This window comes from Mercenaria mercenaria, chromosome 6 (assembly GCF_021730395.1).
Source record: "Mercenaria mercenaria strain notata chromosome 6, MADL_Memer_1, whole genome shotgun sequence".
Lineage (NCBI taxonomy): Eukaryota > Metazoa > Mollusca > Bivalvia > Venerida > Veneridae > Mercenaria > Mercenaria mercenaria.
The window spans coordinates 7,889,464-7,909,927 of record NC_069366.1 but is presented as its reverse complement, the minus strand read 5'-3'; the positions used below and the strand labels follow the sequence as shown (position 1 = coordinate 7,909,927).

The 20,464-nt window shown below is 28.8% G+C and overlaps 1 protein-coding gene across 1 annotated transcript in view; it reads left to right on the top strand.

Annotated features, from left to right (window-relative positions):
• Positions 1 to 653: 653 nt before the first annotated feature.
• The window catches only part of LOC123549728 (microphthalmia-associated transcription factor-like), a 53,927-nt gene continuing 34,116 nt past the window's right edge, over positions 654 to 20,464 (top strand). The window contains exon 1 of the mRNA XM_045338044.2: positions 654 to 1,090. Within this exon, the coding sequence (XP_045193979.2) occupies positions 743 to 1,090 (348 nt within the window). The 5' untranslated portion in view covers positions 654 to 742. The remainder of the gene's footprint in view (positions 1,091 to 20,464) is intronic.

The window sequence follows — 20,464 nt, the reverse complement described above, 5'->3', positions numbered from 1 at the left end:
TCAATGTTATTGCAAAGTTTCCTAAAACGTAAATGTATTTTGAAAAATGATATTTCAAGTTAAAATGTTGACAAGAAAGTTACCAAGATTCTTATTAAAAACAAAGATTTTCAAATAAGGCCCAATAGACAAATATGAAAATAATCAAGATTATACTGTATGTAATTTTTTTTACAAGATCGTCCGTTAAGCATGCCAGGTTTGAGTGCAGTCAATCATAAAGCCTGTTTACATAAAAAAAAATCAAATTGTTCTACATGCAAATGAAATATGTAAGATATTGGGACAAAATAATTGAATAATTGGCATTTGATATTTTACGTAAGAATTCACTGCTTTTGTCTGTAAAATTACAATATTTTCTACGTATGTTGTGCATATATTTTTAGGAAAAATGTACAATAGTTTTTTTTTATAACTATATTATTTGAATGATTTTCATATATTAAGTTAAATTTCCTGACATGTACTTGATTCTTTTTTATAGTCTTTTAGATACAAATAAATGGATACGTTTAATGAAATAATAAATGTAGAACCAGCTTTGAGATTTTAAAAGAAAACGCGTAGTTAAAAACTGAACATTGACATTTAAACTTGATTTAAGAAGACGTTGATGCATATAGGTTAGAATTGATAGAATACTACAGGTATTCACACACGCGGAACCTCTCGGTAGTTGCAAATATCCGCTTATCACTTTAAAAGCAGTGTTGCACTTCTTGATTTCGGGACTTCAAAAATGTCAGAACATATTTGCAACCTTGGAAATTTTGATATATCATGCAATAGTGTCCATGGTGAAGAAAACCGATCGTCAGCTGAATCATATTCTTGTCCGACAAGAACAGGAAGAAATATTTGTCTCTTTGACACAAAAGTCGGAATGCATGCTGAGGGAAATGGATGTCACCAAACTAAAGGAGCAAGACGGTTGTACCAGCAGAAAGAAATGTTAAGACCAGGTTCTCGGCTTTACAATGGATGCAGCTTTTCAGACGGAATAGATGCTTCTTTTGTAGAGGAGCTGGAAACCATCTCATCAAGCCTGACACATCTACTGAATAAGACTAGGCAGAGAGCTGAAAGAGTAAGTACACGTTTTGACTTTAGACGATAGAGGTTAAGAAATCAATATTTTTTTTGTAGGGTTTAACGTAGCAACGACACAATGATAGGTCATACGGCGACTTTCCAGCTTTGTTGGTGTAGGAAGACCCCATGTGTCCCTCCGTGCATTATTTCATTACAGGCAGTCACCTAGGTAGACCCACTGATCTTCCGTAAGCCAGTTGGATTGCTTCTTCACATGAAGAATTCAACGTCCGGAGTGAGGCTCGAACTCACATCGGTGAGGACAGGATTCATAGTGGTATGGGTTTGAATGCCTGTATGACTTCAGTCTTTATGCGAATATGCATTTTTGGGGGTATGAACTAGGACAGACGTTTCCTGTGCAAATGTCTTATCTGTAAAAATAAGTTTCCAGAAGAAAATATAAAGAAAATATACTATCTAAAAATAAAAACCATCTGGAAACTATCAAACTCCGTCACTATGCAAACACCATTTACCCCGCCAATTTAGCTATAGATTTTTTGTTATAAATAACTTTTGCATAGGTGGTCCGTAACATATTACAGGGAAGCCATATGTATGAAATAGGAATTAAAATTTTAAATCCAACAATTCAGTTATTTTTCTTAATACATTACGACGGACAAATTGATTAAAGAAATGAATGTTTCAAATTTAAAAATGTTGCATAGTTGCACCGATTTCCCCGACGTGGAAGACATGACATGTTGCTGCAAGTCCAAGACACCATTCCCATTCTCCAACGTCAAGGTCACACTTAGAGATCAAATGTTAACAAGATCTATTTCATATCCTGTCCAAACCCTACTACAATCGAAGTACTTTGAAATTTCTAGGCAAAACAAATTCCCTTAATGTGATAAGGTGCCACACGCAAGAATGAGCAACCTTAAACAAAATGCATAGATTTTTATAGACTAGAAATATACTATATATTTTTTAAAAACAGACGTCCCTTGGAAGGGGCCGTCGGTAACTCTACAATTTTTTGTCATAAATTGAATATAAATGAATAGACATTGAGAAAATGTCGTATAAAAATAGACGTTTTTATTTAATAAATATCAAAATCTAGTACCATTTAATTAAAATTAGAAATTCTGTAACACAAGTGGACAAGAATGAAGTATTTTATATAATTTTAATTTTTAAAGTCACTAAAAGGGTAAAATTAAAAGTCAAGAAAATTCAAATTGTTTACATTTTACAACTTTTTAATATGATAATATCTCTATTAAATCTACTCACCCACAGTTCCGGTGAAAGTTTTCAAGCCAGTTTGGCATATAATATATATATGACACGGAAAAATGATAACGTGGGTGAAAATAAAAGTTAGATATTGGTAAAAATGCAAGAAGACTGTGAATTTGTTGCATTATTCCAAAAGTGTTGCAACGGTTTACTTCCTTCAGCACAATATTTCTGGTAATTTATAACAATATCTTGCGAAAAAAATTATGTCAACAAGTTTGTACCACTAGTCACAAATTAACTTTTCATCGAACTTTGAGAGAAATTATTTTTCGCCTAAAATATTCGGGTTAGTTTCTTTAATGGGAATGAAAATGTTTAATATAAATTTAGTTTTCTGCATCTTATATTTTTAGATTAAAGTTGCAACTTCTAGTCACAAATTAACTTTTCATCGAACTTTGAGAGAAATTATTTTTCGCCTAAAATATTCGGGTTAGTTTCTTTAATGGGAATGAAAATGTTTAATATAAATTTAGTTTTCTGCATCTTATATTTTTAGATTAAAGTTGCAACTTCTTATGCAATTTTATAGCTGATTGACATTCTAGTTAATTTATGACCCTGTATATTTGAAGCATACAGTGAGACTGTCTGACGCCTACAATCCTAATAATGTCAGTGACCGACTGCCAATATCTAGGATCTAAATGATAACCCTGGTGCCTGAACCTCATCAAAACAGCCCGAGCAGAGAAACATTTGCCGTTAAATTTGATCATAATTAAAATCAACAATATCAAATAATTTAAAAGAAATGTACCTTCTGAACAACATATTTAATAGAAACAAGATCAGCATTCTACCAACAATCATTTTGCACTGTTGCTATGGTACATGTGTAAATTACTATGTCTTCCAAAATACGTAACCCTTCATGAGATATCTAAACAAAAATATTGTAAAAATTTACCCTAATGGATTAAAAAAGAATTTCTCCTAAAACTAGACTTGAAAAGCGTTTACTATATTACAGCACAGTGCATTTCCATTAATACATTTCTATTGTCTATCTTAAGAACAATTCATGAAAAACCTGTTTATTGTCAGCAGATGCTTGTTTTCTCAAAATTAATTACAACAGATCGTCGGTTGTCAGAAATTACCGGATACTAGCCAAGACATACATCATTTTGTTTTAAGATACACTACTGGATGCACATACCATTAAACATGGTTTAAAACCCTGTAAAATATCCATTTAAATAGGAAAACCCGTTAATTAACTCCATTAATTCTTGCATCACTTTATTTAACAGGTTTCATAATATTAATGGGTTCCATGTTAAAATACCATTAAAATACCCATTTTTGACCGTGAATCATGCCATTAAAATTTAGTTTGGTAACTAAAATAGTTAATGGCTTTGAAAAAACAGTGAAAATCTGTATTTTGAATATAACAGGATTATTCATGGACCTTAAATTTGAATTAATGCCCATTAAATGTTCAGGTTTTGACGATTTCATTTAAGAGTAAACGTAATGGCCCTTAACAGCAATGTGATGCCCATTAAATGCTACATTCTGTAAAATGTGATTCGTATATTTTCTTTTTTATTTTCGTTTTTGACTTGCACTCCTATTGAATGCTTATAATTCCAGTCCAATATTGTTCTTAAATGGACTTTAATCACAATAAATACATAGTACGCACACATCGTCTATAATATATCATGATGTTATATTTAGTTTCATTAAAATTATTTCCTCTTGATGCAGTTACGCCATTTTGTTTCAAATGTTTGCCAAATTGTGTTCCTACAAAAAATCGGATTTATTTCAATGAAAGTCGGATGAAAACATATTAATTTATTTGATAACATCAATCTACAATATTTTGGTAAAGTTAAATATGTATTGATGCATCCCCCTTTTTTCTGGTTTTTTTTTTTTTTTTTTTGTTTGTTTGTTATTTTTGTCCAATTAATCAGCATTTGTATAAGAAAATTGGTGGGGTAAGGAATTTACATTATAAAATGTGTTCAGACTAGTTTAGATTTTCAAATTTTCCAATCCTTGAGTAGAAACTAAGGTTTAGAGAGAAGTGAACAGTACACATGATTGTGAAGATTTACAGATTTAAATTCATTTGGGGCATGAGCAGATCAATCGCTTCTTCATTTCAATGTATCAAAGAGTGTGGTACGCTTGATTGGGGATGGGGAAAGCTACTTGTGATGCAATCTCTCAAACATTTGCTCTTAGCTGTTTAAATGCATGCACCTGAGCACAAAGTACTGAAGTACAGCTAAATTGTGATTGCCCATTGTGCGCTGACATTGTCATAAACACTTGCTTTTTTAATACACCTGATGCCTACTGTCAAGTAAAAACTTGGTCAGAATGTTTGGCCGATATTATAATGTTGAATAGTTAAAACTACCCACATGGTCACTTGATCTATCAAAATGGTACCTGTAAACACTTCTCAGTACAACACAATACAATACAATATCCATTTATTTTCTCATTTCATATGAACATATGAAAGAATAAGGATACAATATGACAAATGTTTGTACGAGGCTGTTACATGTGTTTACATTACAAAATAATAAGAGCAAAAAGAAGAAACAAATATTCTTCTAGCATTTTACAAAACAGTACATATGTATAGATACTATTACATGTGTAGTAATACGTAGTTTAAATCAATACGGCAAATATCAAAATGAAGTTGATTATCTTAAGATGTCTAATTCTAATTGCAAATTTTCATGGCCCTTAATTTGATATACCATTAAAATATTATGAACCCATTAAAATTGAATCTGACATATTTACTGAGACAATTAATCAATTTTTAATACATAACGGCCATTAACAGAGTGTCAAAAAAATTAATGACCCCATTAGTTATTACTAATTAATGTGGAATTAAGAGGTACTTTTTAATGCACATTAGTTTCATGCCAATTAAAAATTTTCATGGAGTTTTAAGGAGCCTGTTCACTTATTTTAATGGTTTATTTTAAGCAGCTGTTCATGGCCATCAGTCATTTTAACAAGGTATATTTTACCAGGGTTTTAATACACTTATGTTTTTGGCTTTTTTAATGTATGGCATTAAAACTATGGTCATGAAAATCCCATTAAATAGTAAGAAGTAATGGGTGAATTTTAATGGTGACCTGTTAAAACTCTGTTAAAAACATTTGAAAAAATTAAGGCCAATTTCATGACCCTTTTAATGGCATTTACATCCAGTAGTGATATTCGATGGCTATTTTTCATTTAACTAAGTGTTTCTGAAGATATTTACTTCGAACGTATAATATCCATATCAAATGTATTTAACTTCACTAAATAGATATATCAAGTTTGCATATAGAGCTACATTCATAAATAAATGTCATGCAGTAACATTTGATGGTTAAAACAGTTTGTAATTGTAAATCTATACATGTATACAGTGTGTACTATTTTAAACCTAATGCATAGTATTTGTTAATAAAACATATTTTTTTAAGATACACTATATGGAGTATCTGTTAACGTTTCTAAATTTGGGTATAATTTACTTTTTAAATAATTCAAATTTATTTGCTAATTATTACCGTGCGATGAAGTAACCGGTTTTAAGATGAGTTACACTTGCTTTTAAAGATAGATGACAACCTAAATGAAGTTGTAATTTACAATAGAATAAAGAAAAAAACAGTGGTGATATTTATACAGGCAAGATAATATACATACATTACACTGAAAAATCCACAAAGCAATGGAGGTGAGAACTGACAAATGAAAATGCTTTCAACAAGCCGAGTGTTCATAATAATAATGTTTAGTAATGAATGAATAGAAACAGAGACAGTACCAACTTAATATCATATTTCCATTAGGTTGAAATACGTACTACATTTGTAAGGCGTGTATTTTAATGTAACTCTAATTTATTTATCTTGTATGTCATTAAGATAAAGAGTGGCTTGTAACTGGTCTGTATAGGCCACTTATATTAACAACTTAGTAGTAGTAGTAGTAGTAGTAGTAGTAGTAGTAGCAGTAGTAGTAGTAGTAGTAGTAGAAGTAGTAGTAGTTGTTGTAGTATCAATATTATGTTCGAATTATTAATATAGCTTTAAAATTTAGAAGTATATCATCAAAACACAGAAATATTTGATAACCAGACAACATTTTTACCAACAACCTACTTGACCGTTACATGTTCTGTGGCAATGTCCCGTACGATGGATTATTAAAACATTCTTAAAACGTTGTCCCCCTTTTAAAATGAATGCTATTTGTAAAGAAATAAAAATAAACAATTGCTGAAAACTGCGTACCACCTTGTTATGTGAAAGTTCAGCACTAGGACATTATTATTTGTATATACATCAAAACGAAGATATGTAACAGTTCTTTGAAAATGGTGAGTTTTAAAGGCGTTGATCTGTCAGAAAGAGAGCCCCTTTACACAGTCCTTTGCCAGAATTGAATGTATATAAAGTTATCAGTAAACTTACAATTGTTTTGTAGAGTAATATACATGTTTTATACGCTTATCAGTTTTCATGTGAAACAACCTTTATTTCTATGATTTGATGTTGATTAAAGTTTTTTTTACTCAAGAAGTAAGGCTAAGCGTTGAGAAGTAGTAGATGCAGTGTCACGCCTTGGAAACGAACACATTTTGAAACTGTTCTGTCAGGACCTATGTGAATATTTTAAATACAGGACAATTGTGGGTCAATTATGTTAATATGTAGAGACTTACCATAAGCCCTCTTTACACAAGGGAAACAATCGGTTTATATAGTGAAATTGTTGTGTGAACACCGTTTGTTAATCCTAATCCTGGGCATGTTATATCAGTGCAATGGAAAAGTAACCTATGTATGTTAAATGCTATGCATGATAAGACAGTCATGCATCTAACAGTCTTGAAATTGATTTCTTTGAATTTTTCATATTTCTAGATATTTTTCCCATACTTTGACACATATATATGGGTAGTAGAGATTGTTTTCTTTCCAGCATTAGCCTCTTCAACATATTATACCTTGTGAAATTCTGTGGGTTATGACTTTTAAAAAAAAGATCGTCTGTTTCTTGACAAATTTCACCACAGAAAATGTCATACTTTTCCTAGGGCATTATCTTATTTGATCTTTATATAGTTTTCTATTCAGATTGCTAAACATTGTGGCAATTATGCATGCTTTTTCCATGCCTAGAGGTAAAAAGTGCAAAGTTTGCATTAGGTACTAGGTCAATAGCCACCTAAGCTTACCATAAAGTATTAGCGCAGTTGTCTCCATTTTTATACGCCCGTTTGAAGAACGGGACGTATAATGGGAACGCCCGGGCGGGCGGGCGGGCAGGCGACTTGGCGGGCGGCGTCCACAGAGTTTGTCCGTAGCATATCTTCTTCATGCATGGGGGGTTTTGATGAAATTTGGCACAATTGTTCACCATCATAAGACGGAGTGTCATGTGCAAGAAAAATGTCCCTAGGTCTAAGGTCAAGGTCACACTTAGAGGTCAAAGGTCAAATTCAAGAATGACTTTGTCCGGAGCATATCTTCTTCATACAGGTAGTATAAGAAATACCGATTTTGAAACAATCTAACCTCACTTAACCTTTAGACCACTTCTAAAACAAACCAAAGTCAAGCAATTAAAAAAACAAAAAAAAAAATAAACAAGTTTTCATAGTACTATATGAAAACCTATAGTAAAATATGATTAAACACTTCCACCAAATATTTGTCAAAATCCTACCATGAAAACATGGTCAGTTTAACCTCACTTAACCTTTTGGTTCTATTTTATAAGTGCACAAAGTTTAAAACCCGGAAGAAAAATTTACAGGTGTCACATTTTATTGGATTTATTTTCATTCATAAAACCGATATGTTTACATTTGTAGTACAATTCGTTTAAACTTCCTCGTGATCGATTTACGTTTTACAACTGATTTAATATAAATGTTTTATTAAATATCCACTCACACAATTAAAAACACAGATTTGTAACCTTACTTTTGTTTTTTCGTACTTTCGGAAAACCCGGTTATAAATAACTGACATATTTTCTAAAAATGGTTATGTAGGAAACCACAAATTCAACCAATCAAAAGCCTGCCATTTTTCTGCCAAGTGGCAGCAATGTGACAATGTCTGCCAACTTGACAAACTTTTGGCAAATTTTTGGCAGATTATTTTTATTGATAAAATGTAAGGAATTTGATCTTATTTTCAATTAGTAAGTATATTATTAGGGTACACATAGTAATTAAAACTTTAATTAAGCTTTAAATTCAAAAGTTTGTTTCTATCATAAGATACAGATTCATTCGATATGTAGAATCTGATATAACTATCCGCCAAAAGCGAAAATGTTACTTCTGTAGATGTTGAATCGTTATAAGAATGAATGTCAAACATTGTCCCTTTTGTTAAATAAATTTTAATTTTTTTCTTATACATAGATATTAACTGATCAGTGTCATAGTCCTTAGCTGCTACATTTACATTATCAAATGTACCAAATATACTAAAAAGTGGATTATTAATAATCCGCTCCCTATCATTCCGCCATCTAAATATAAAATGTGATATTGGGTTTTTAATCGGTTTATCCGGTTCACCTATGGGCCTGGCCCCCGTTAATAAAATCTTAATATCTATTATATAAATTCCGGGTTTTTCAACTATAAACACACCCCTCAAAAGCACATCTGGTATAGCTATTTTATATTGTTGGTCTATGTGTATAAAATCTTTATAATCTACAATAATTCCAGGTTTTAAATGAAATATATTTAAATAGCTCAGACCGGCCAGATCTTCATATGTTGAATATATCCAGTCACCATGACGGTCAAAATACTTTTTCATTTTTACGTAATCATAAAGAGTGTTATTATAGTATTCAAAGAGAAACACTTCACGTCCCACTTCCTCTAACCTTTTTTCTATTTTTTTTTGTCTTTCTTTTTAAGTTTAAGAATTATTTCAGCTAAATCATCAAGTCGTTTTGTTGTGGCAACTTCAGAAGCAGAAAAAATGTCAACAACACCCTTTGTTCTAGCTAATTGTGTTTCATGTTTTAGAAAAGCATTTTTTACTTTTGTACTTTTTCTTGGGTATTAGTAGAAATTTCTTCGACATTAGTGGTTATTGCTTTAGTATTAGCAGTAATTACTTGAGTATTAGCAGTAATTGATTCTCCTTGTTTAGCTGATATTTCAGCTACAGAGTCAAGATCAGTTATTATTTTTTTAATTTGATCATTAAATTCATTAATATCTTTTTGTAATAAACCTGTAAGTTTACTTAAGTCTGCGTACTTTATATTGTGACGTGCATCAACATTATTAATCATATCTACAAGTTGTTTCTTCAAATTTTCTAGCTGATTATTAATTATGTTAATTGCTTCAGTATTAGCAGTAATTAACTCTCCTTGTTTAACTAATTTTTCAACTACAAAGTCCAGTTCATTTTTATGTTCTTCAACTTTAGCATTAAGCTGTGTCATATCTTCTTGTAATTTTTTTTGTAATATTACCTAAGTCTGCATACTTTATATTATGACGGTTGTCAACAATACTAATCCAATTTCGAATTTGTTTTTTAAACTCATCTATTTTAGAATTAAGCTCTTCTTTAAGGTTATCTAATGCTGTGTCATGATCATCACCTCTTTGTGAAGCTGCCTTTTCCAGTTCAGATTTATATTCTGCAAGTTTATTTGAAATTAATTCTAATAAATCTTTATGCTTATTTTCAGTTTCAGTATTTAGTTTATTTATTTCTGTTCTATTTTCTAACTGATACATATTTTGTAACTTTTTTTCAGCTTCAATAATCTTGTCTTTTAGTTCTTCATGTTTAATCATACTATCTTTTAATTCTTGAACTTGATTGTATAACTTTTCAAAATTGGTTCTAAATACTTTCTTTATGTTGTCATCTGTCAAATCAGATTTCTCTTCAAGTTCTTTAATAGAATCAACCATAGCTTTCATTTCTTTTTCAATTTTATCTTGTTATTCAACTATTAATAATGAATTCTTTTTAAAATCTTTTGTTAATTCTTCAATATTCTTTACTTCTGCTTCTAGTGTTTGTTTTATACTTTTAACATTTTCAAGATCATAGTCATTTATTAAACACAAATCGTTTTGAAACTGCATCGTTGGGTTTATCTGGATCTCCCAAGTTGATTATTTCATTACCTCCCATATCTAATGCTCTGTTCATTGTGTTATCAAGTTCCTTATTTCTGTGAAGATACGATTCCGTTTCCTTTTTAAGCTTTTTGAATTGCTTTTTAGTAGCATAATCACTTAAATCAATATCAAATTTAACTTTACTTATACTGTCAGGTTCATTTATTTGTTCTATATCATTAAAAACTCCCATTATATAATTATTATATATTACCAGTAAAGTCTTTTCTAAAAAACTTCCTTGGTTTGTCAATATATAAGAAATCATATTTTTGATTTGTTGCATTAGCAAAAGATTTAAAGTTAATATTTTGTTCATTACAAATCATATCATTTTCTCGTTTACCTGGACTTTTAAATAAAATATAATGTGAACAGTTAATACGGATATCTTTTGGTGTTTTATAGTAAGACTGACTTAAATAAATAACACAACAGTTTTTGTGACGTCCTTGAATAAAGTATTTTGTTATTTCATTTTGAACCTTTTTATCTTCACATACAAAATCATCAAATATTACTACTTTTTGTTTTTCTGACTCAAGATTCTCACAAGGTTCAATTTGGCTGGAATCGGCCGAATATTCAAGTATTTCATTTGGATCTACTTTATTTTTTTTGCAATTTGACTTCAGTGGTTAATTAAATCTTGATATTTAGATTGTTCTAGGATTTTAGCATATAGGTATAATTTATCATAATATATAAGAGGTTTTCGAAGTATATGCATTAATGTATTTGTTTTTTCAGATCCAGAAGATCCACATATTAACATTCTAAAACATGAATCTGGCATATAAGGATAATGTTGTTTAAAGCTATTAGATTTATCACTTTTTGTATCATAATTTGGAATTTCCATTTATATATAATAATACATTATTTACATTATCTTACATTATCTTACATTATCTTACATTATTTTACATTATCTTACATTATCTTACATTATTTTACATTATCTTATGTTATTATATAAATGCAATCAAAACTTAATGAAATAAGAATAAGAAAAACTTAGTCGGGCAAAAGATGAGAGCTCTTAGAGAAGAAATAATGAGAGAAAAAATTAAGAAAGCTACAAATCGGGATATGTACACTGAATTTTATAAGCTAATTACTGAAGGAATAGAAAGTCAAACAGAAAAATTATCAAGTCAGTTAAAAGCATTACCTGCTATAAAACAACAATTAGAGTCACTAGGTGATGAAATTAAAGATACACAAACATACCAGGGTTTACCACAGATATTCCAAGAACCGATACGATTATTATCGCCGAAAGATCATATTGGTTTAGATGATGAAGATGATGAGTTTGAAGACACTAAAGAATTTCCTGAAGAATCAGAAGAATTAGAAGAAGAATTAGAAGAAGAATTGGGAGCAAGATCAAAAGAAAAGAAAAAACCTACAGTAGATTTAGACGCTTCTCTGGATGATAATGTTTTAAAAGAATATAAATATTACAAACCGTCTAAAATGTTTGACTTTTTAAATGCAGATAAATCTAATCCAGATAAAATAGATAAAGACGTACTTAAAGCTACAAAAGATGAGGTTACTGAAGATATCAAGAAATTAAATGGTCCAATAACAAGTAAGTCAAGATCAAAAGATTCAAATAAACAAAAAGAAGCAAAAGAATTAAAACATGAACAAGGCGAACTGTTAAAATACAAAGACCGGTAAACTCATATTCTTGGTATGTCTTCTAAATATGGACAAGGAATAAAACATTATAACCCATATAAAGTTTCACCAAATGGACATTATGGTAATTTAATTATTAACTTAAATAAACTTTATGGTCAAAACAAATTAATTGCTAAGGATCAAAGAACTGGTAAAGAAGTAATTAACACTAAAGTAGATGATGATTTAATTGATTTGATTAATAAAAGATATAACAATAATAAAAAGCATTCAATTCATTCAAGAAAAAATATTTAAAGAATTAACAGAAAAATCAGGATTACCTATCAATAAAAGATCTATGAAATTTAAAAAAGTAATTAAGGGACAAGGTTATGACGTTTGTCCGTTTAATCCAAAAGAATTGGTTAATGACTTGGAGTTAATTTGTGGTTCAATTGATGCTGGAAATAATAATGAAGAACTAAAAAATGAAGGTATTAGCATAATTGATAAACTATTAAAAATGAATTCACTCTTACCAAAAGAACATGAAATGTTATATAAAAATTATTTTTCTTGAATTTAGATTTTAATTTAAACTTTAATTATATATAAATGGAACAAAAAATAGTATTAAGTTCTGAAACAGTTAAAGATAATAACAAAAATACCCCGAGTGATTTTACAATCAGATTTAGTCGTTCTTTAATTTTAGATAAAAATAAAACTTATGCTGTTGGTTTGGATAGTATTAACACTATGACCTACTCTTGGCATAATATATGTGATGAATATGACAATAAAAGAATTCGTTATTATAGTGGTAAGGATTGGAAAAGTATTATATTTACAAATGGTTCTTACAGTTACACAGATATTAATAATTACATAAGGGAAACATTAATAAGTAATGATGATTATGAATTTGATAAATCAGACATTGCTCCAATAAGTTTGGAATTTGATTTAAGTAGTTTTAAGATTTTGATTTCAATTAAAGATAATTTTATGTTGGATTTGGAAATATCAAATTTTCATACATTGCTTGGATTTGAGAAAAAAAATTAAACAATACTGAATGGGGAACTACAACACCAAATATAACTAACTCTGTGGATACAATTTACATTCATTGTGATCTTATTGATAATTCACTTGTTGATGGTAATTTCAGTGATATTATTTATGCTTTAAGTACTGCAGATTTAACAAGAGCTTATCCATTTACAAAAGAACCACAAAGAGTTGGATATTCTGAAATTAATAATGATATTATAAATTCAATTAGAATATATATGACAGATGTATTTGGTAGAATAATTAATTTTAATGAGGTTGAAACAAGTTTTACACTAATTTTAAAAGAAATTAATTAAAATTTAGTTTTATATAATGTACAAGAAAGTTTATGATAAAAATAAAGGAATATTTATTTATGTTGATGCTCAGACCGAAGAAGAAATCATACACGGAACAGGTATCTTTGACACTTTAACGAAATTGCTTTCAAGTTCAGCCGCATCTTCAATTAGCACAGCTGGAAAAAAAAAGCTTTGGAAACAGCAGGAAAAGCAGTGGCTAATAGCCCCGGGAGACTGTTGTCTTCTGCACTTGAAAGTGGAACAAAAAAGGTTGGAACAGAAGTTGGAAATTTAGCTGCAGCGAAGCTTATTAGAAGCTTCACTGGAGATACTAATAAAATTGTTGAAAAATTTAAAAAGAAACCTGCTCCGGCAGTTGGTAATTTAATTGCTAAGGAATTACAAGAAAAGAATAACAGTAAAAATAATAAGGCGGAGGGGGATATTTATATGAGAATAAATAGAATATTGTCAGGATCTGGGACTTTAGCTCGACAAAAACGTATTAACAGATTAATTTATAAAAAATAAAATAATATATAATATATACATGTTTAGAACAAAACAATATTGTGAAAGATATGAATTAACTCCTATTCAATTAGATACAGCTCTAATATCTGTCTTGGGAAATAATGTTAAGCAACAAAAAAAAACGGATATCACTTTACAATTAATGATAGAAGTTCATATTTTGATTGGTTTAATGCTTATTTTGAAGTATGTTTTAAAGTAAATAAGCTTGCTAATTGAAATAATTATGCTGATGGAGACCAAATTGCTTTAATTAATAATGCAGCTTCATTAATCGATCAGTTAGTGGTTAAACAAAATGGAAAAATTGTTTATGATTGTAATAATTTATACAAAGTAATAAATGTAAAGGATTTAGTTGAACTATCTAAGGATTATGCAGAATCAACTGGAACAAATGAATTTATCTCTTTAGATACTACTGCTGTTGCTGAAAGTAGGGATGACCAAGCTGAATATAATAAAGGTTTTGCTACTAGGAAGTTATTAATCCAAGGTGGTAATGAGGTAAATGCTAAGATTCCATAAAATAATTATTCATTTTTTCAGGGTTTAGAAACTAATATTATACCTCCAAGTCAAATTCAAACACTGCAGCTGACAGATGATGATGACTTAATTTTTAGAGCTAATGCTGCTGATGCTGGTAGAGTAATTGTAACAAAATTAATTCTATGCGTTCCACGTTTAATTTTCAATGAATTTGGACTTAATTTCATTTACGAAAGACATACAAAAGCAAGATGGTCATACCTTCGGGAAATGGTGACAACATCAACTGATACACAACAAAATAATATAACCTTTAGAATAACAGCTGGTATAACAAAACCACAACATGTATTTGTTTATTTGCAACGACCTGACAAAAGTAATTCACAAGAACATAACTTACACCTGTTGGATACATTTAAAGTAAATGCTAATAATTTTAATTGCACTTTGAGCTCCTGTCGTCTTGAAGTTGGTAATGGTGTTTTTTATCCAGAAACAGAATACATAAGTATATCAAGAATATATGATGATGTAATTAATTATTATTATAAACAAAATAATAAGACTACTGGAAGTCTGCTAAATAGATCAAACTTTTTTAATCTATTTGGATTTGTTCATTTTAACTTGGAATATAAAAAGGAAGTAACTACAGGAGATCCTAAGCATATTACATTAACAGCTAAATTAAATATTCCACCGGCAGCTAATATTCGTGTTTACGCAATTGTATTGTATGAAGAAACAGTCGAAATAAATACTATTGGAAATGAACTTGTTATTGTTTAAATAAAATAAATTTTAAATATATAATGACATCAAATTATGTTGAATATAAAGTTAACCTTACAGATGGACAAAAGAAAAATTTAGCACAAGCTTATAATAATAATATTCCACATACTTTTAGATTAAAACATGAACAATTACATGGAAACTTCCCTTTACTATTAACAAAAACACAAATTAATCAAATTAAAAAAGCTGTTGCAAATAAGAAAGGATTAGAAATTAAAATTTCAAAAAAACAAATGTCCAGTCAAGGTCAAAATGGCGGAGTTTTAGGAGCTTTGGCTGGTTTGTTAGGAAAAAGAATTCTTCCAATGGCAGCAAAAATAGCTCCAAAAATATTAGCCCCTCCAGGCATTGGCGCTTTGTCTGGGCTGGCCAGTACTGGTGTTAGTAAAATATTTGGAAATGGTATGATTTCAGTAGCTAATGATAAGAGAAATATGATATCACCATATCTTACACCTAATCAAAGAAAGCAACTAGTAGGATCTGGAGTGATTAAATTAACACAAAAACAGAAACAAAATGGCGGTTTTTTAGGCATGTTGGCTGCTAGACTAGGAATACCTTTGATTACATCTTTGTTAAGTGGTAAGGGACATGGCCAGGGTATACAGATTGATTCTCAGAGGAGACCTTACAGACGAATTCCTACAGTAAAAAAAAATAAAATTTATAAACAAACCTATTTCTAACTTTGAAATTGAACAATGGGTAAAACAATTAAAAATTAAAAACTTTAGGGGTGTATTTAGTAGAAATAATTTACCAAGAGTGAAACTCTCGGAGACCACAGGTTTACCAAAATCGAAAGAAAAGGTTGAATGTGGAATTATAAATTTGGACGACTCTGTTGGTCCTGGAACACATTGGGTTTGTTACTTAAAAAATATGTATTTCGATAAAACCAGAGGTTTTCTGAGAAATGCTTTGTATTTCGATCCATTTGGACTTCCTCCGCCGGAAGAAGTAATTAATTATATACCTGGGGTCAAATATAACAACATACAATATCAAGACAAAACAAGTACACTCTGTGGATATTATTGTTTATTTTTCATAAAAATGTTACAAGATAAAGTACCGTGGTATGATTTATTGTATAAAATACTAAAAATTAATAATGTAAAACAAAATGAACAAACTATTATAAATTATTTAAATAAAAAAGGTTAAAACTATTGTTTTTATTTAACTGGAATAATTAATAAAATGGGAATATTCAATAATATCAATGAAAAAGTAAATAAAATAGAAAGACAATTAATAAGAAAACCTCCATTGTTTTTAACATGTTATACCCAAGATACCGATAGAGGATTATTTCAATGGAAAACTGTAGATGCTAGTCCTGGTTTAGTTCAAAATGGTAATAATGTAAGAATTAATTTTAATTGCATTTTAATTATTCTTGTTGATGCAATTAAATTAGATAAAGGAGAAGCTAAATTACAATTAAAAAATAAAGAAAATGTAATTCTTCAAAGTTATAATGTAAAAAATAATAGAAAAAATGAATCTATTTCTATAAATTATGCTAATGAATTTAAAATAAATGATGTTATTTCTATTAATTCTTTAAACGTTATGAATATTCAATTAAAAATTTATGGTCCTATTATTTAAGAGTTAATTTAAGAATAAGCTAATGTATCAATACCATTATCAAGAATATATCTTTTATCGTCATAACATGATAAAGATGTTTTATTTATAACATAACTGGAAAGATTGTGTTTATCAGAACGAATAACTTTAAAGGTGTGATTAGTTTGGGTTGAATTAAATAAAGTATCTTTATAATTTTTATGAACTATTGTTTTCTTAACAACAAGTTTTTTAATTCCTTTACATTTTTTAATATTAATTTCGTTATCTAATAAATAAGAATACATTTTACTTCTTAATCCAACAAATTCAACAATGGGAATGCCGGCAGCTTCGTCTTTAAATTTTCCAATTACTTTTTTATTATTGTCGAAATAAAATTTTGAGTTGTTATCGTAATCACTATTATCAAATAAATCTTTGTCCTTATAAAATCCTCATATGCATCTTTGGTTTTTATTTCATAACATAATGAATCAGTGTCAGTGAATAGTAATTTACAATTACCCTCGTACTTTTCCATAATGTAATTATAATGAAAATCATACATTAAATAGTTTGATAAATCTAGAATGCACATTCCAACACAACAAGGTCTGTTTAAAAACAAACTTTCTTTTATTCTATGAATACCAAACAAATTCTTGTTAAACATCGTTGAACTAACAAACGAAGGTTTTGCTATATATTTTAATAAAAGGTTTTCATCATGAGTTAATTTAATATTAACCCTCTTGCGTAAATTCTCCATCGTCTTACCGAATACAGAGTTGTTCATTAACTTAAAAAAGTCCTTTTCAAATGAATTTTTTTATTTAGATCTTTTTTGAGTATTAAAATCAATATATTTTTTTAACCAAGGACTTTCGTCGAAAGTTAATATTTTGTGTATTTTGTTACTTTTAACCCTAATTGTGTATATAGTTCAAGATTTTTATAATGAACTACATAATTTTGTTTTTTCATTAAAGTTGGAACTACTTTTTTACATTACTTTTTCCTATTTCAAATTTTGTTTTAATATTTTTACTATAATTGGAAAGCCATTCGTCTGGTATTTTATTTTTTCAGGAGCTAAAGGATAATCGTTGTGGGTTTTATGTAATTCTTTTGGATATTCAAGATCACATTCAACTATAAAGTTAGTTTTACCTTTTGCAATTAATTTCTTGAATTGTTTTTCGGATATAAATTTAAAGTTTCCAGAGGGTAAATGTTGACACATAGCCCAACCGTAAAGGTTATTGGCGTCGAGGTACATAATGTATTTGCTGTCAAGTTTAGGATTATAATCTTTCATATATTTATTGTTTGCTTTACTGTATCTGTTTGAAATATAACTTATTCCTCCTCTCAGTCCCTTTTCAATAAAAAGATACATATCAATATCAGTTATTAAATCTAACTTAATTCCAGTCATTTTTAACATTGCATCCCAAGCTAAACCAGGGCTACTAAAACAATGACAAGGATCTAATTTGTAGTACTCTAAACATAATTTTCTAAAACTTTCGAATACATCAGCTAAAAGTAATACGTCAGTTTTTAAATACAGATCATGATATTCTCCCATTGTTTTAATTTTAAATTTATTCCAAACATTTTTAGCATGTTCATATTCGTTGTCAGATATGTGTGTTTCATTTAAAATTGAATAAAAATCTTCTTTAGAAAGTAATTTTGTTTCTTTGAATTTTTTAAATGAATCCATGTAATCATATGGATAAACACCTTTTGTCTTTAATAATTCTAGTGTAACCGAAGGTTCCAGCTTCGCTATATTTTTATCAAATTCAGTTGAAGTGTATTCAAATTCTGGAATATTTTTTACTAGGTTATCCAATGATTGAGACATAAATTGGAATGAATCAATAAAGACCAAGTCGGAAATCATAAATGCCATATATCTTTCCATATTGTTAGGAATAACATTAATTTCGTTTTTAAATTTTCCTATTTGTTGCATAATAAAATGACCGTCATAACCTCTTAAATTATGAAAAATAACAGGAATTTTATTTGTTAGTCTAAAATTAATATTACATTCTGAGTGAGCACTTCCTCTGAATTTTCCTGTTATATGACAATGATCACGTACTGGCACTTCACCTTCTTTATATTCTTTTTCACAAATGTGACAAGATTTCTGCTTTTTAAATTCCCTTTCATCTTTTTTAGACCTTCTCAAATCTTTGTTAAAATGTTCTTTAAATATTTCTTTACAATATTCCTCTTCCTCAAGCATTTTTTCAATAAACTTATAAACTGCATTACGACCTCTATAAATCTGGGTTGGTTTAGTATAACTGTTATATTAACAACAAACAACTTTATAGCCGTACCCACAATCTATATGACTTTGATATGGTTCAGTAAATGAAGATTCAGTTGATGGTAAAGCAGTTAAAACTTCTTAAGTTATTGATTTAAAATCAGCATAAATTACAAAAGGTACTGCTAAACCTTTATGATAATTTTTAAATTGTACTTTACTTCCCTCTTTTGGCATTTTAACACCCTGAAAACCATTGATAGCTAAACAATTTTCAACATGTTCATTTAATATTCTTTCTTGAGTAAAATGTTGTAAGCAACTTTTACAAAATATTTTCGATGTTGGTCTTTGGTTTTGTTAGTCATTAATCTTTTAAAGTCTTTTATCCAAACATAATGTTGGACTACAGTGGCTTTAGCCCTCTTACAGTCATCATCAGTTATTTTATCATTAGTAATTAGCAACATGTCACAATGTTCTTCGTATTGATATTTTGATATGTACAGTGGATAAATTCCCGTAGGTTCTTCATAACCAAATATATTAAATGATATTTCATTTAAAACTTCAATTTTAGGTATTTGATTTAATGTAACAGGAAATTTAATTCCAGTATAATCAAGATCGTTTATATGTTTTTTATATTTTGAAACTCTATGAGGGTTTTCTTTAACAGGAAATTTATAAGCTAAATGACACCATCTAAAACATTCGTTATCATCATTCTTTATATTTATTAATCCTTTCATTGGATGTTGTAATGGTTTTGGTAATTCTAAATAACTTGAAGCAGCCAATGGACTATACTTATATCTATTTATATAATGAGTATCAACTGACTCTATTCTCCAGCCACTTCCTTCAGAAATCCAATTTTCAATTCTATTTATTATTTCACCAAAAGCTTGACGTAAAGTTTTTTTTATTTCATTTGTGTTAATAGTTTCTAAAGCCTTTGATTGAAAATAAGCTGATTTATATATTGTATCAGTTGCACTCATTTTTACAAAAGTTAATTTTAAAACAACGTTTATTTTTATACCTTTTAAAGTTTTAAGTTCAGATTTAAGTATTTCATAAGAGTCGTTTATAGTTAAATATAATTGATTCTTTGGATCTTGTCTATATGTAATTTTAATTTCAAATTTCTTATAATATTGTTTTGTAGATCTCTCAATTTCCATCTATATATTATATTTAGAAAAAAAATCACTAAGGAAAAAAGGA